Source organism: Macaca mulatta, chromosome 16 (genome assembly GCF_049350105.2).
Source record: "Macaca mulatta isolate MMU2019108-1 chromosome 16, T2T-MMU8v2.0, whole genome shotgun sequence".
Lineage (NCBI taxonomy): Eukaryota > Metazoa > Chordata > Mammalia > Primates > Cercopithecidae > Macaca > Macaca mulatta.
In genome coordinates, this window is record NC_133421.1 from 68,449,607 (window position 1) to 68,467,234 (window position 17,628).

The 17,628-nt window shown below is 55.7% G+C and overlaps 1 protein-coding gene across 50 annotated transcripts in view; it reads right to left on the reverse strand.

Annotated features, from left to right (window-relative positions):
* The window catches only part of HDAC5 (histone deacetylase 5), a 46,787-nt gene that overhangs the window by 5,753 nt on the left and 23,406 nt on the right, over positions 1-17,628 (reverse strand). For 18 of the 50 annotated variants that reach the window (XM_077969051.1, XM_077969073.1, XM_077969053.1 and 15 more), the window contains 13 exon segments: positions 9,887-10,146; positions 9,619-9,790; positions 9,396-9,510; positions 8,988-9,118; positions 8,693-8,839; positions 8,484-8,596; positions 8,008-8,139; positions 7,579-7,801; positions 5,022-5,233; positions 4,048-4,332; positions 3,139-3,304; positions 1,578-1,711; positions 494-614 (listed from right to left, as the gene is read on the reverse strand). In XM_077969051.1, the coding sequence (XP_077825177.1) occupies positions 494-614; positions 1,578-1,711; positions 3,139-3,304; positions 4,048-4,332; positions 5,022-5,233; positions 7,579-7,801; positions 8,008-8,139; positions 8,484-8,596; positions 8,693-8,839; positions 8,988-9,118; positions 9,396-9,510; positions 9,619-9,790; positions 9,887-10,146 (2,211 nt within the window). 50 annotated transcript variants of the gene reach the window in all.

Below are 17,628 nucleotides of genomic sequence, written 5' to 3' on the forward strand. Positions count from 1 at the left end.
ATCGCACCACTGCACTCCAGCCTGGCCAACACAGCAAGACTGTCTCAAAAAAAATAAAAATAAAAATAAAAAACGAAGTGGCCTCAACTGCCCCGGCTACAGGCTTAGCCACCAAAAATGAGGGCTCAGACCCGAGTACAAGACAGGCCTCTGCAGCCCACACCAGTTGGGAGCTGTCAATCCCCTGTCCTTGAGAACACCCTACTTCTGGGGGCAGATGGCAGGGAGAGAGGAGCATGATAGGCCGGGGGATGGGGAGGAGCAAAGCAGTCCCCCCAACCGAGCACTTTCATCCTCCTGCACCGTGCCCCACAGCATGCCCTAAGTTAGTGGCGCCCTCTGGAGGTGTGTGACGTGGTAATTGTGCCACCTCTGCAGCACTAATGCCCTGCCTGTGCCCATGGGGACAACCCTCCTAACCTGGCCAGGCGGTCCTCCTGAGAGCCCCCATCCCACCCTGACATTGGACATGCCCGCCCATGTGCCAGCTCACCAAGCAACTTCTTGTTGTCCAGCTTCTGCCGGTTGAGGGGGCTGGTCCCATACAGCAGGGTGTGGTATTCAGAGTGCACTGTCTGGATCTCATCTAGCGTGGCTTTGCGACCCCGGATTCGCTGCCAAGAGGATCAGTAAGAGGGGTCACACAAAGGCGCAGCTCTCTCAGACCCTTTTTTTTTTTTTTTTTTTTGAGACGGAGTCTCACTCTGTCGCCCAGGCTGGAGTGCAGTGGCACGATCTCGGCTCACTGCAACTTCCACCTCTTTGGTTCAAGCGATTCTCCTGTCTCAGCCTACTGAGTAGCTAGGACTACAGGCGCATGTCACCACGCCCGGCTAAGTTTTGTATTTTTAGTAGAGACGGGGTTTCTTTTTTTTTTTTTTTTTTTTTGAGACGGAGTCTCGCTCTGTCCCCGGGCTGGAGTGCAGTGGCTGGATCTCAGCTCACTGCAAGCTCCGCCTCCTGGGTTTACGCCATTCTCCTGCCTCAGCCTCCCGAGTAGCTGGGACTACAGGCGCCCGGCTAGCTTTTTGTATTTTTTAGTAGAGACGGGGTTTCACCCTGTTAGCCAGGATGGTCTCGATCTCCTGACCTCGTGATCCGCCCGTCTCGGCCTCCCAAAGTGCTGGGATTACAGGTTTGAGCCACCGCGCCCGGCCGAGACGGGGTTTCATCATGTTGGTCAGGGTGATCTCGAACCCCTGACCTTGTGATATGCCTGCCTTGGCCTCCCAAAGTGCTGGGATTACAGGCGTGAGCCACCGCGCCTGGCTCTCAGACCCTTTCTGCCCCATAGCCAGGGGTACACAGAGTCACTTCCTGGCCTCAGGAGATCCAAATATTTTTCAGAAAGTAGATCCTGGCTCTGTCATGACCTTACTCCCAGATCCTCCCTGACTCAGCTGGGGACCATGGGGGAAAACAGGCTGCAAAGGATGGAACAGGGGGTGGTGGGAGAACTGGCCCCGAAGTCTGGGGCTGAAGAGAGGATGAGGAAGAAGCATGAAGAGAGGCTTCTCTAATGGGGAAACAAAGGCTGAATTTAAGTTGAGGGCCAGAGGAAGGAGGGGCTCCCTTACCTCGCACTTGCTAAGCAGGCCTGTCTCCTGCAGCCGGGACCAGATGCTCTGGATCCGGCCAGCATGCTCAGGGTGCACGTGTGTGTTCCCGCACATGCACTGGTGCTTCAGCATGAACGTGTCGTAGACCACACCTGCGCCACAGACCTATGTGTCAGCCAGCACTGCTCTGGGCCCCGGGTCCCAGTGTGGCTACCATGATCCTCAGCAGGGCTCATGGAGCTCTCTCCAACCCCCAGGTCCAAACACCTCCCCGTGGCCACTGCAGCCACCCTCCCACACACCTGCACCCTCTCCTCTCCAGCTTTTTTTTTTCTTTGAAACAGGGTCTCACTCTGTCACCCAGGCTGGAGTGGAGTGTGCAGTGGCGCTATCATGGCTCACTGCAGCCTCAACCACTGCCCCCACCACCCTGGGCTCAAGCGATCCTCCCACCTCAGCATTCTGAGTAGCTGGGACTATAGGCGCTACCACATCTAGCGTTTTTTTGGTTTTTGTTTTTTTTTTTTTTTGAGACAGAGTCTTGCTCTGTCGCCCAGGCTAGGGTACAATGGCACGATCTTGGCTCACTGCAACCTCTGCCCCTGGGCTCAAGCAATTCTCCTGCCTCAGCCTCCCAAGTAGCTAGGATTACAGACATGTGCCACCACGCCCGGCTAACTTTTGTATTTTCAGTAGAGATGGGGTTTCACCATGTTGGCCAGGCTGGTCTTGAACTCCTGACCTCAGGTAATCTGCCCGCCTCAGCCTCCCAAAGTGCTAGGATTACAGGCGTGAGCCACCGCGTCCAGCCTATTTTTTTTTTTTTTAAATAGACGGGGTCTCACTATGTTGCTCACGTTGGTCTCAAACTCCTGGGCTCAAGTGATCCTCCCACTTTGGCTTCCCAAAATGCTGGGATTACAGGTGTGAGTCACTGCACCTGGCTTTTCCTCTCCAGCCTTTGCCCCCTCTCGACGACTCCTGAAATTCCTTTGCTCCATTACTGCCTGTCAGAAGCTTCCCTGCTACACAAGCCCCAGTAAGGCTGCCCTGGACACCCGCATGGGTCTGATCTCTGCCAGCTGTGCCTCCTTGGCTGCACCCTTCTCATAGCACCTCCTGCTTTCCCCCTCCTGCCAAACCCCTATGTCTTACTCCCCACTGGTTATACAGGCCCACCCTCAGGCACATCTGTGTCCCCGCAGAGCCCAGCCTGTGGCAGCTTCATGGGGAAGAGGACTCTGGTCTCATCCCAGACCTCACAGGGAGAAGGAAGGGAAGGTGGAAGGTCAGGGCCCAATAGAGACAGCAGGCTCTCTCTACCCAGCACTTCAGGCTGTGGGGCAGTCCTTCCCTCAGCGGGGTGAGAAAGATGCTACCCACTCTCCCAGCTGAGGCAGAAGGCCCTGCCACTACCACGAACAGCTCTGGGGAACTGGGAGAGAACAAAAGCCTGTGTCCCCTCCTTTCAGGGTGCCTAAGGGGCCCCAGCAGCCTCTTCCCCCTGCCCATGGGGCAGACACCACGCACAGGCCCTCTGGTGCCTGGTAGAAGGACATAACAAGTGGTGGGGGCTCACCTGTGGTGAAGAGGTGCTTGACGGGCTGGTCTGGGGGGCTCTTCATGCCCCCAGGGGCAGCAGGGGAGGACTGGGTGCGGCCCAGGGCCTGGTGGGGCACAGTGGCCAGGCTGAGGGGCGCCTGGTACACCTGCAGCGGCTGCAGCGGCTGGGCATCTGAGAACAGCTGCAGGGGAGGAGAGTGGGAGGGGGCCTGGGTCAGACTCAGCCAGGACAGGGGTGAGGGCAGGCCCTGTCAGGGCCTCCAGAGGGGCCCCAATCCAGACCTTTTCTTCCAAGTCTCCTCCTTCCCCCACCTCCTCCCACTTGCTCCCTCTAGGGACAGGAGACACATCTCCTGAGACAGGGAGGGATGGGGGAGATGTGATGAGTCACATCAAAGAGTAGCATTGAGGTAAGAGGCTGGGAGGGGCGGGGGCGGGGTGGGGGCGGGATGAGTCAGGCCTGGAGGGCTCGGCTGTGTCCGCAATGAATGGAGTGCCAGCTAGGCGTGAGGCAGACAGTAGTAACAGCGGGGGCGTGTGTGTACACACACGCACAGGCACGCACAGGGACCGACGCACAGCCGGCCCTACGCAGGCAGAAACGCAGATACACACAGGCCACGTGTGCACACGTGCACACCCGCACATGCACACACACACAGACACACATGCAGAGAGGCAGGCCAGTATCACAGAGACAGGGAGGGAACTGGCAGCCCAGGAGACACAGCTCTGAGATCAACACAAACAGCTCCCCCTTCTCCCCACTGGCCTCCTTCCCACTCCCCTTTTACTCTCTACAGAAAGCTGTTCCTGCACAGCCTGGAAACTGCAGATGGGGGAGAGGGAAAGACAAGGGCAAAGGCACGGGTGGGGAAGGACAGAGGGGTGGTGACTAAGGGCTGGGACCAGAGACGGGGCTCACTTTTTTGTAACCAGCACCAGGCTCCTCCGAGTCGGGCCCCTCCTCAGCACCACTCTCGCCCTCCTCGTCCTTGACCTGGATGCAATCCTCCTCCTCCTCCCCATCCTCTTCCTCCTCCTCCTCCTCCAGGTCTTCCTGTGTGCTCTCACTCTCTGTGGAGCCCTCCCGGGGCATGGTCAGGGCTCCCTCCCCCAGCAAGGCCTCCTGCTGCTCTGTCAGCTCCTCTTCTGTCTCCTCAGGGTGGGTGGTGGGCTGCCTGGGCAGCTCCCCTGTCTTGGTGAGGATCTGGTAACAGAATATGGGGGCACATAAGCTGGGAGTTGGGGAGCAGCTGTGCAGCCTGTAACCCAGAACAGTCTATCCTTCCCTCCCTCCCTTCTTCCAGGCAGAGCTTCTATGTGAGTTAGAAAAAGGCAAGGTGGCTCCTCTGAGAGGAGGACTTTTTTCTTTTTTCTTTTTGAGAAAGAGTCTCCCTCTGTCGCCCAGCCTGGCATGCAGTGGCGCAATCTCGGCTCACTTTAACCTCCGCCTTCCCGATTCAAGAGATGCTCCTGCCTCAGCCTCCCCAGTGACTGGGATTACAGGCGCATGCCACCACGCCCAGCTAATTTTTGTGTTTTTTTTGAGAGGGTCTCGCTCTTGTCACCCAGGCTGGAGTGTAACGGTGTGATCTAGGCTCAGTGTAACCTCCATCTCCCAGGTTCAAGCGATTCTCCTGCCTCAGCCTCCTGAGAAACTGGGATTATAGGTGTCTGCCACCACGCCTGGCTAATTTTTGTATTTTTAGTAAAGACAGGGTTTCACCATGTTGGCCAGGCTGGTCTCGAACTCCTGACCTGAGGCGATCTGCCTGCCTCAGCCTCCCAATCAAGCGCGAGCAACCGTGTCTGGCCTGAAAGGACACGTGCCAGCCTGGTGCTCTCCTGTGTCTTGCCCCCACCACAGCCCCAGGCCATTCGCCTTTCCAGGCTCACCTTGCCCAGCTGTAGCTGCTGCTGCTTCTGCTTCTCCAGGAACTGCTGGTGCTGTTGTTGCATGACCAGCTGCTGCAGGGCCTGGGGACTCTGCGGCAGCGGTGAGGACTGAGTGCGGCTCAGGGGCCGATGCCGCGGGAGCTTGCCCACCGTCCGCATGCTGGTGGCCACACGTTCACCCGTCACTAGTGGGGACTGCCCGTGGAGTGGCACTATGGAGTTAGGGGTGATGACTAAGCATCATTGTCAGGGCACCTGACTGCGCCCCCCCAACCCTGCATCTTCCCCCCATAACCCCCTCTGGAACATCACCACCTACATACTCAGGAAAAAACCTGGGGGACCTGGAGCACCCTCCACCCAAACCTGAGCTCCGTTCTCCCTCTTCCCCATGAATGAAGAGTTTCACAGCTCTAAGATACCGCCTCCAGCAAGTCTTCCTGGATTCACCATCTTTTCCCTTCAATTTGCTTAACTGAATAAACTGAGCACACAGTAGTCTTGAGCCCTCTGAGTGAACAATGAATGACTTGTTCTCCCTAAGTGCAACAAGGCCTCGCTGATCATGGACCCCGTGGATCCCGCCAGGCTAGGAAGCCCTGGGGCCAGGATCATGTATCTTTCAAGCAGAACCTCTTCTGGTGCCAACAGGTACTTAAGGGCTGTCTAAAGCTGTGCTGTCCAATCCCATAGCTACTATTACATGTGACTACTGAGCCCCTGAACACAGCCTATCTAAATTGAAATGTGATACAAGTGTGAAGTATACACTAGATTTCAAAGGCTTAGTATGAAACAAAAAGCAAAGTATCTCATTGGTAACTGCATATTGGCCAGGCACAGTGGCTCACACCTGTAATTTCAGCACTTTGAGAGGCCAAGGCGGGAGGATGGCTTGAGCCCAGGAGTTCAAGACCAACCCGGGCAGCTGAGTGCAGTGGCTCACACCTGTAATCCCAGCACTTTGGGAGGCTGAGGCAGGTGGATCACTTGAGGTCAGGAGTTCATGACCAAGTTGGCCAACATGGTGAAACCCCGTCTCTACTAAAAATACAAAAATTAGGCCAGGCGCAGTGGCTCACGCCTGTAATTCCAACACTTTGGGAGGCCAAGGCGGGTAGACCACCTGAGGTCAGGAGTTTGAGACCAACCTGGCCAACATGGTGAAACCTCGTCTCTAATAAAAATACAAAAAATTAGCCAGGCGTGGGGGCACACACCTGTAATCCCAGCTACTTGGGAGGCTGAGGCAGGAGAATCGCTTGAACTTGAGAGGCAGAGATTGCAGTGAGCCAAGATCTTGTCACTGAACTCCAGCCTGGGCAATAAGAGTGAAACTTTGTCTCAAAAAAAAAAAAAAATTAGCTGGGTGTGGTGGCACACGCCTGTAGTCCCAGCTACTCAGGAGGCTGAAGCAAAAGAACCGCTTGAACCCAGGAGGTGGACGTTGCAGTGAGCAGAGATCCCGCCACTGCACTCTAGCCTGGGCGACACAGTGAGACTCTGTCTCAAAAAAAAAAAAAAAGGGTGCAGTGGCTCACGCCTGTAATCCCAGAACTTTGGGAGGCTGAGGCAGGCAGATCGCCTGAGGTCAGGAGTTCGAGACCAGCCTGGCCAAGATGGTGAAACCCCAGGTCTACTAAAAATACAAAAATTAGCCAGGTACGGTGGCAGGCGCCTAAAATCCCAGCTACTTAGGAGGCTGAGGCAGGAGAATTGCTTGAACCTGGGAGGTGGAGGTTGCAGTGAGCCAAGATCGCACCACTGCACTCTAGCCTGGGCGACAGAGCGAGACTGTCTCAAAAAAAAGAAAAAAAGACCAGCCTGGGCAACACAGCAAGATCCTGTCTCTACAAAACTTTAAAAATAGGAAGAATAACTGCACGTGTATTACAGAAATTATAATATTCTGGATATACTGAGTTAAATATATGTGGTGAAATTAATTCCACTTGCTTTTTTTTTTTTTTTTTTTTTGAGACGGAGTCTCACTCTGTTGCCCAGGCTCGAGAGCAATGGTGCAATCTCGGCTCACTGCAACCTCTACCTCCTGGGTTCAGCGATTCTCCTGCCTCCAGCGATTCTCCTGCCTCAGCCTCCTGAGTAGCTGGGATTACAGATGCCCACCACCATGCCCAGCTAATTTTTGTATTTTTAGTAGAGATGGGATTTCACCATGTTGGCCAGGTTGGTCTCAAGCTCCTGACCTCAGGTGATCCACCCGCCTTGGTCTCCAAAGTGCTGGGCTCACAGGCATGAACCACTATGTATGGCTCTACTTGCTTCTTTTTACATTTTTTAATGTGGATGCTAGAAATTATATACATAGATTGTGTTGTTTCTACTGAACAGCACTGCTCTGGGATGTGAACTCCAAGATGGCAGCAGATTTTGTCAAGAACAGTGCCCGGCATCCTGTAGGTATCCCATGTTTCCAGAATGTGGAAGAAATCACCGATGCTGTTGATTCTGCTAAAGGGAACTGTGACAGGGCTGGAGAGTATCCCTGACTGTTGGTCCTGAGCCCCCTCCCTTGCACAGCTGCCTGTCCACTCACCAGCAATGAGGGTGCTCTGCTGCCGGGCCTGCTCCAGCAACAGCACATGCTGCAGCAGGGAGGCATGCCCGTGGGGGCTCCCGTCGCCCTCCAGTGCCACGCCCAGCAGGCAGCCAGGGATAGAGGATGTGCTCATGAACTTGCCCGTCAGCGTGCCACCCTGCCGCAGGGACTGGAGGGCCTGCCTCTCGGCCTCCTGCTGTGTCGACAGCTTCGGGGAGGCCTGGGGGGTGAAGGGAGGGGCTTATACAGCCTCAGTCCTGCCAACTTTGGACCAGCATCCCCATCTACCCACTATCTACCCCCCAGCTCTGGGTAGGGCCAACCGATCTCCCTTAGGGCCTTGGAAGGGGAAGACCCCAGCTGGGGGCATGCAGGACCTGTGACCTCAACACTAGAGGAAAGATGGGGTATGTGCCCTATACTTACAGTGAGGTGTGAGTTGGTGACAGTGACCGTGGCCTGCAGCCCTAAGGAGATGTTGGGCAGAGAAGGAGACGTGTAGAGGCTGAACTGGTTGGGGGAGCTGTCCAGAGGGAGGGCTCGGTGCTGGGGGAGCATCTGGGGAGCAGTGAGAAGAGACAGGAATGAGAGTGCGCAAAGGGAGGCAACAAGGGAGGGCAACCTGGGGCCAAGACCAAGTTCTCTGAATGGTGCCCAGTTCCCTCTACCCTGAGCTCCCACTGAGGGAGCCTGAGCCATCAGGGCTCTTCATAGTCCTGTGGGACAAATTCCCCTTTGATGCAACTAAGTCCAAGCAAGGACCCTCCAGCCTATTCATGTGGGCAGAGAGGTCTCTGCTGGGCACTCAGGCAGACAGACTGGAAGGAGCTGCACTCTTTCTTTTCTTCCATGGGAAGGAGCAGCTCTGTCCCCGCCCCACCAGCCCTCAGCCAGGCCTGTACCTCGGTGGGGATGTTGGGGACTGAGCCAGTAAAGCCATTCTCAGCGATGGTGCTGTGGGAGCTGTTGGGAGAGCTGGGGCCGGAGCCAGGTGCGCTGTTACACACGGACGACGCTATAGGAGAAGTGGCTGTCACCTGGGCCTGCTCTGAACTATCCCCCACCCCCGATTCCCAGACCCTCAGAACCAGTACATGAGAGCAGCCCTTACCCCCAGGCCCGGCACCTGTGATCTCAACAGCTCTTTTCTTAAAGGTGCTAATAACAGTCCCATCCTTGCGACGCAGGAGGGGACTGCTTCTCCGCTCGGCCACCTTCTGTTTTAGCCTTGAACGCACTTTCAAGTTGGGTTCAGAGGCTGGAGAGAAGGTAACCGAGGTTCAGATACACGCATAGCAGCACACATCTGCAGTCGAGCCCACTGTGGTCAGGGCTGACACTGCCACAAGCCCACCTCTGCCTCCCGGGAGCCATATTCTGGGAGGCCAGGTGGGGGACTCACTTACCTGTTTTGCGGAGGGGGAAGTCATCTCGACTGTCGTAGGGCCCAGGCAAAGGCAGTTTGTAGGAGGGAGGCGTCCCAGGGGGGCCGCTCTGGGGAGGGGAACTCTGGTCCAAAGAAGCATGGTGGGCTCCCCTGGGGGTGGGGGTGGGGATGGAAGCAGATCTAAGTTATCGCCCAGCCTGCTGTGCCACCTGGCAATCTACATTTATGAAAAATCGTTTGTATATAGGAAGAGGACATGGATCTCGGGGAAGGAATGAGGAAATAAACCAGGGATGGAGGTCCTGTCTCTAAGGAGAGATTGCAGGGCCCATATATGGGCACGGGGCAGAAGCCCCTTGCCATCCTATAGCCAGGCAGCCCCTGAGCAGCTCACCTATGCCCACCCGTGCCTGCCCAGGGCCATTACCAGCATTTGGGGTGCTGTGGGAGGGAATGGTTGAGGCCGCCTGGTGTGGGCTCCTTTGACTTCGACAAGAGGAATTCCTGGAGCCTCAGCTTTACCTCGGTGCTGGCAATGGCACCTGCAGGACAGGGCACAACTGACCTGGCTGCTTAGGGCCAGACCCCACCATGGCAGGGGCAGGCGTCATGGGTGGGGCCCTAGGAGGTCCCAGGACTCCCTGCCTTACTCTCTTTGCTCTTCTCCTTGTTCCGCAGGATGAGCAGCTGCTGCTCCAGCCGCTGCTTCTCCAGCTCTTCCTGCCGCTGCTGCTCCCGCTGCCGCTGCTGCTCCAGCTCCTGCTGCCGCTTGGCTGCCAGCATCTCCTGCTGCTGCTTGGCTGCCAGCATCTCCTGCTGCTGCTGCAGGGGCATGGGGAGGGAGGCAGGAGTGAGCCAGGCCCGGGCGGGGGGTGGGGGGCGGAGGCCTGGGAGGCCCCCCGCACCCCTCTCGCTCACCTTGAGGTGCTTCTGTAGCTGGACCTCATGCTGCCTTGTCAGGTGGTCATGCTGTTTCTGGAACTCAGCGAACAGGAGCTGCTTCTGCAGCTGCTGCTGCTGCTTGAGCGCCAGGAGCTCCTGCTGCAGTTGCTGCTCCCGCAGTGTGGGATCCACAGAGCCCACCAGAGCACCCCGTAGCTCCACAGGGCTGGGGCTGCCTCCACCCCCACCCCCCATGGAACTGGGCATGGCTCTTGGCAGCACCGGCTTCACCTCCACTGTGGGCAGAAGAGACAGGAAGGAGTTAGTGGGCCCAGCCCCAGACTCCAGTTGTGCCTGAGGCCCAAACGCTACCAGGTAGGATTCTAGGAGACCCAAAGAGATCAGAGACAGAGGGGAAATCAAATCCCTCTGCTCCATGGATGCAACATTTTACCTTAATTAAATGAGGCTGAAGCCATGAACTTCAATAGGAAAATATAGGCCAAGCACGGTGGCTCACATCTAGAATCTCAGGTTACCTTGGGAGGCTGAGGCAGGCAGATCACCCGAGGCAAGGAGTTCAAGACCAGCCTGGCCAACGTGACGAAACCCCCTCTCTACTAAAAATACAAAAATTAGCTGGGCATGATGGTGCACACCTGTAATCCCAGCTACTCAGGTGGCTGAGGCATGGGAATCTCTTGAACCCCGGGAGGCGGAGGTTGCAGTGAGCCAAGATCATGCAACTGTACTCTAGCCTGGGTGACAGAGCAAGACTGTCTCCAGGGAAAAGAGGAAAAAAAAAAAAAAAAGGGGCCGGGCACGGTGGCTCATACCTGTAATCCCAGAACTTTGGGAGGCTGAGGCGGGCAGATCACGAGGTCAGGAGATCAAGACCACCCTGGCTAACACAGTGAAACCCTGTATCTACTAAAAACAAAAAAAATTAGCTGGGCGTGGTAGCACATGCCTGTAGTCCCAGCTACTCAGGAGACTGAGGCAGGAGAATCGCTTTAACCCTGGAGGCGGAGGTTGCAGTGAGCCAAGATTGCACCACTGCACTCCAGCCTAGGTGACAGAGCGAGGCTCCGTCTCAAGAAAAAAGAAAATATGCATAAGCATGAAGCTGTACCTGACAGATTGTGAGTACTCAACACATTTTTTATGTGTGTGTGTGTATATATACATATGTATGTGTATCTCTCTACCTATATATATATATATCAGAGACAAGGTCTTGCTCTGTCGCCCAGGCTGGAATGCAATGGCATGATCATGGCTCATAATAGCCTCGACCTCAAGCAACTCTCCCACCTCAGCTTCCCGAGTAGCTGGGACTACAGGAGCATGCCAATGCACCAGGCTAATTTTTAAATCTTTAGTAGAGACAGGGTCTCACTATGTTGCCCCGGCTGGCCTTAAACTCCTAGGCTCAAGCGATCCTCCCACCTCAGCCTCCCAAAGTGCTGGGATTATAGGCGTGAGCCACTGCCCAGCCTTCAACACATAATATTGTCATTGATAGTCAACATCTCTGGGCATTTTACAAGAATGACTCATTTAAATGTCATGGTTACCTGTGACTTAGATGCTATTATTACCCCATTTTACTGATGAGGAAACTGAGATTTACAGAAGTTTAAGTAGCAACCAGACACAGCTAGGTGATCAAAGAACCAGAATATGAGTCCAAATCCTAAGCTTTTAACCACTGTGTCCACTCCTATTTCTCAACACCGTGCCCCGTGCAAAGCCTCATACTAGAAGAGAAACTCAGGCACAGAGGTTGGTTCTAGGACTGACAGTGCCCTTGGTAACCCCAAGAGAGGCTGGTGGAGACCTTCTGGATATCTCTACCCTCTGTCCCCTTCTGGGGCTTCATCCCTATCTGGGGCACACTGGGCAGGAGAGAGAGAGGCTGTGGGAATGGGAGTGGGGTGGGAACAGGAGGCCTTGGTGAAAGCGGGTGCAGGGCTGCACCAAGCCAGGGACAGGAGGGGGCTGGGAGTCAGACTCGCTTCCTTTGCTGGATTATCTCCTTTCAACAGTTTTATTGTAATTACCCTGAAAATGCCGCTATATATAGAGTGAGCCAAACAGCAGCTGTGCCTGGGGGGAGGGGGAATGAGAGGATGGGCGGGCAGGCAGCAGGGAGGAGGTGGGAGGAGGAGACAGGAAAGGAAAGGGAATCAGACAGGAAGAAGGGTAACGGCAGGGGGAGGGCGGGAGCTTCGGCAGATCTCTCAGAACTCTGGTCCTAGGGAGAACTGGCTGGGGAGAGGAAGGCTGCTGGCGAGGGGAAGGCAGTGGAGGACCTGCTGGGTTCCAAGACCTTGGGTCCAGGCCCCACATGAACACTGGGCCGAGTGGCTTGAGGTCCCAATGGGCTTATGGGAAGGCTAGGTCTCCACTTCTTTGTCCCTACACACGGTTCTCGGGTCACTGCATGTCACTCTCCACCACTGCCCTGTGGTTGCCAGGACAACTGGGCAAACACCACACCAGCAGGGAGCCCCAAGCACAGCCCACGCCCCACAAAGCCTCCAGCCAGGAAAGGGAAGGCAGGATACCACTGCCTGGGAAGGCGGAAGTGAGAGAGGCAGGGCCAACCCATTCCTGTTTCTCTTCTACTTCTTTCTCCAAAGAAAGCCCTCACTCTCCTCGCTACAGCCCAGAGAGGTCACGAGGGGCTGGGAATGCTCCTGTGGCAAAGTGGACCACTCCAGTCCAGGCCTGGGAAGAAAGGACCCCCCAAATCCTTCTGGCTACCAGTATCTCCTGCCCTCATGAGCTGGCCTCTCTCCAGATCACCCCCCAGCATTAAGAGGCGAGGGGGGGGGGGAAGTTTTTTTGTTTTTTAATATTTTGAGACAGAGTTTCGCTCTTGTCACCCAGGCAGGAGTGCAATGGCACGATCTCGGCTCACTGCAACCTCTGTCTCCTGGTTTCAAGCAATTTTCCTGCCTCGGCAGGCACCCACCACCAGGCCCAGCTAATTTTTGTATTTTTAGTAGAAACGGGGTTTCACCATGTTTGTCAGGCTGGTCTCGAACTCCTGACCTCAGGTGATCCGCCTGCCTCGGCCTCCCAAAGTGCTGGGATTACAGGTGTGAGCTACCACACCCAGCCGAAAAATTTTTAAAGAGAAAAGAGGGAGGTGGGAGGTAGGAGGTGGCAAAGGGTAGGCTAAGAGAGGCCCCCACACCTGCTAAGATGGGTCTGGATCTCTCCAGAGAACCTAGCACTGAATGGGTGTCAACAAGGCAGGAGCAAGGCCTGCGGGAGGCCAAGGCCACGCCACCCGCATGCCTGGAGTATGGCCTCTGGAACCCCCTGCAGGCAGGGTGGGGTGGGAGAAGGTAAAGGGTGAGCACCACGATGTGGCAGTCCCCACCAGCCTCTTCTCCCCCAAGCATGGCTGGGAACATTCCTTTGTGGTTTTCCCGCCAGCCGTACTGACGACTCTGTGGCCACAAGGCCAGAGTCACATGTGCAGAAGTGGCCAGATGTGGCCAGAGGGTGGGGTTACACATACTCATCCTCCTTCCCAACCCATGTCCTGCCCCAGCACCAGGCGGAAGGGTCCTTGGAAACTGCAGACGGCCTTCCTGGAGGTAGCCAGCCACGGTCCACGATGGTGGCAAGGAAATGGCAGCCAGCTCAGGTCTCCCCAGCCCGTGAAGTGTTCAGCAAGGCCCTGAGCTGGCCGGAGGGTTATCTGTTCTTAGTCAAGGCTGGCTTGGCCCGTGGCACTCTGATCACTCAGCCAAGCAACGGACGGGCTTCAACCTGCTGCTCCCGGCAATGCCGGGGTTGTAGGAGCAGGATGCCAGCCCGCCTGCCCAGAGAAGGGCAGGGGTCCAAGCACTCCTGGCTCCCAGCAGATAACCCTGCCTAGGGCTGGAACTGTCGCCAGCAGTACTGGCTTCCCTTGCAGGAGCCCTGCAGAGAGCACATGGGCTCAGGCAAGGGGAATCTCCCACCAGACTGTCACTGCCACTGCAGCAGCAGAGATGTTAGGCCCGGAGCTGCAGTGGGAGCCACTATTGGTATGCAGGTGGCAGGGCAGGCAGAGGGCTCTGCATGCAGCCTCGTTCCCATGCAAACGGGAAGCACAGGCGACTACAGAACATTAATTTGCAGGGGCTGCAGGGCCTGGGTGGTATGCAGCACCCCAAGGGTTTGCCAGGTAGCAACCTGCTCCACCCAAAGTGGAAGGGGCCATGGCTGCTCTGAGTCAGGGAAAGGAGGGGCATGGAGCCCCATGAATAGAGTCTGCCCAGGCACAGACCCTGGAGCCGGGCTGGCCTTGAACTCTCTCAAGGATCTGTGCCCTCTGCCAGCCTGGCATGAGCAGAGCAGGTGGCAGCAGCTGCCATCAGCACCAAGCACCTGGGTGTGTCATGATAGGAAGAGGCTCTTGGCCGCCTCCTGGTGGACCTAGGAAGGCTGGGGAACCTCTGGGGAAAGAAGAGGATAGATGGGCTTCGGCGAGGTGGCTCACGCCTATAATCCCAGCACTTTGGGAGGCTGAGGTGGGCGGGATCACCTGAGGTCAGGAGTTCAAGACCAGTCTGGCCAACGTGGTGAAACCCCATCTCTACTAAAAATACAAAAATTAGTTGGGTGTGGTAGTGGGCACCTGTAATCCCAGCTACTCATGAGGCTGAGGCAGGAAGAATTGTTTGAACCCAGGAGGCAGATGTTGCAGTGAGTATAGATCATGCCACTACGCTCTAGCCTGGCATGTAGCCTGGGTGACAGAGTGAGACTCCATCTCAAAAAAAAAAAAAAAAAAAAAGAGGGTACACAAAGGCACACTGTTCCCTAAGAGGACAGGCCAAGAGCTCTGGCTAGCAAAGAGTCTGAGTGAAAGGCCAGGCAGAGGGCGCGGTGGCTCAAGCCTGTAATCCCAGCACTTTGGGAGGCCGAGACGGGCGGATCACGAGGTCAAGAGATCGTGACCATCCTGGCTAACGCGGTGAAACCCCGTCTCTACTAAAAAAAATACAAAAAACTAGCCGGGCGAGGTGGCGGGCGCCTGTAGTCCCAGCTACTCGAGAGGCTGAGGCAGGAGAATGGCGCAAACCCGGGAGGTGGAGCTTGCAGTGAGCTGAGATCCGGCCACTGCACTCCAGCCTGGGCGACAGAGCGAGACTCCGTCTCAAAAAAAAAAAAAAAAAAAAAAGAAAGGCCAGGCAGAGCTGGGCACAGTGGCTGTAATCCCAGCACTTTGGGAGTCCGAGGCGGGTGGATCACTTGAGGTCAGGAGTTCAAGACCAGCCTGGTCAACACGGAGAAACCCCATCTCTACTAAAATTACAAGATTAGCTGGGTGTGGTGATACATGCCTATAATCCCAGCTACTTGGGAGGCTGAGGCAGGAAAATCACTTGAACCCAGGAGGCAGAGGTTGCAGTGAGCCAAGATCACACCATTGCACTCCAGCCTGAGTAACAAGAGTGAAACTCTGTCTCAAAAAGAAAGAAAAGAAAAAAGAAAAAGGAAAAGAAAAGAAAGCCAGGGAAAGGGTCACAGGGGAGGACAAGGCCCTGGGTCCTTCCCTCACCTGCCAGGGTCTCACTCTGATAGGAATCAAGAGGCCAGCAAAGCCACCTCCTGCGGAGGTCAGAGGCAAGGCTCCGGGGGAAAGCCCTGGGCCCCCCACCTGGCTCTATACTTTCCTCTTTCCCGGGACTGAGAACCTTCCTTCTCCTGGGAGTGGCGGCCTCAGGAACCAGCAGCAACACCATCCTGACCTCTGGTTTTCTGCAGGATTGACCACCCTGCCTCCATGGGAAGTCCCAGCCTGGGTTGCTGGGTAGGTGGGGCTATGTGTTTCTTTTTTTTTTTTTTGAGACAGAGTCTCGCTCTGTTGCCCAGGCTGGAGTGCTGTGGCGCAATCTTGGCTCACTGCAAGCTCCAACTCCTGGGTTCACGCCATTCTCCTGCCTCAGCCTACTGAGTAGATGGGACTACAGGCGCCCACCATCACGCCTGGCTAAGTTTTTGTATTTTTAGTAGAGACGGGGTTTCACCGTGTTAGCCAGGATGGTCTCCATCTCCTGACCTCGTGATCCGCCCGCCTCAGCCTCCCAAAGTGATAGGATTACAGGCGTGAGCCACTGCGCCCGGCCTTGGGGCTGCGTGTTTCTAGCCATGCGAGGGGCCAGGAAAATAGCAAGTTCTGGCTCAGGAGCTGCCCTGCCCAGCTCATGAGCACAAGTGGCCATGGGCAGTGCACCACCTGAGTGACACTTCTTTCCCATCCCGCTGGGCCTGCCTCCTCTTCAGGAACCCTATCAGCCCAGTGGGGGCTTCTGGGGTAGATTCAGGCAGCATGAGGGAGAGCCTGGTCCTCTGGGGGAGATGATGTAGGTGCTCGCGGGGCAACCCCTGAGACTACTGCCAGCACAGCCTTAGTCTAAAAAAATGGTGTCCAAGCAAAGAGACACTGCCTCCAAACAGACAAGTGGCTCTGGGCCATGAGGGACAGGTTTCAGCAGTGCCTTGGGAACAAAAGTTCACAGTAAAAAACAGATCTAGCTTCCCAAGAGCAAGGCCAAGCCTTCCCCCTGCTCTGAACACACCATGAGCTGCACCCCAGGTCCAAGCCCCCTCTCAAGAGACAGCATCTCCAACTCAAGAATCCTTGTGACAAGAACCCTGGCCAGCAAGGAAATGGGACCTTTAGTTCCCCCTAGATAAGCCCTCGGGGGAGGCAGCTGGCACAGTGTGGACCTGCCTGGCAGACCCAAGAGGCTTAGCACCTGGCTCTAAAAGACCCTGCTCCATAAAATAAATATAAAAATAAGACCAGGCGCGGTGGTTCATGCCTATAATCCCAGCACTTTGAGAGGCCAAGGCGGGCGGATCACGAGGTCAGGAGTTTGAGACCAGCCTGGCCAACATGGTGAAACCCCATGTCTACTAAAGGTACAAAAAAACCCAAATTAGCCGGGCATGGTGGCCCACACCTGTAATCCCAGCTACTTGGGCAGCTGAGGCAGGAGAATCGCTTGAACCCAGGAGGTGGAGGTTGCAGTGAGCCGAGATCGCGCTATTGCATCCAGCCTGGGCAACAACAGGGCGAGACTCCGTCTCAAAATAAATAAATATTTTTTTTTCCTTTTTTTGGGACGGAGTCTTGCTCTGTCACCAGGCTGGAGTGCAGTGGCACCATCTTGGCTAACTGCAACCTCCGCCTTCTGGGTTCAAGCGATTCTCCTGCCTCAGCCTCCTGAGTAGCTGGGACTACAGGTACGTGCCACCATGCCCACCTAATTTTTTGTATTTTTAGGTAAAGATGGGGTTTCACCATGTTAGTCAGGATGGTCTCGATCTCCTGACCTCGTGATCTGCCCACCTCGGCCTCCCAAAGTGCTGGGATTACAGGCGTGAGCCACCACGCCCGGCCTAAAATAAAATTAATTTTTAAAAAGACTCTGCTCCGGCCGGGCGCGGTGGCTCACACCTGTAATCCCAGCACTCTGGGAGGCCGCAACAGGCGGATCATGAGGTCAGGAGATCAAGACCATCCTGGCTAACACAGTGAAACCCCGTCTCTGCTAAAAAATACAAAAACTTAGCCAAGCGAGGTGGCGGGCGCCTGAAGTCCCAGCTACTTGCGAGGCTGAGGCAGGAGAGTGGTGTAAATCCAGGAGGCGGAGCTTGCAGTGAGCCAAGATTACGCCACTGCACTGCACTCCAGCCTGGGCGTCAGAGCGAGACTCCATCTCAAAAAAAAAAAAAAAAAAAAAGGCCCTGCTCCAGGAGCC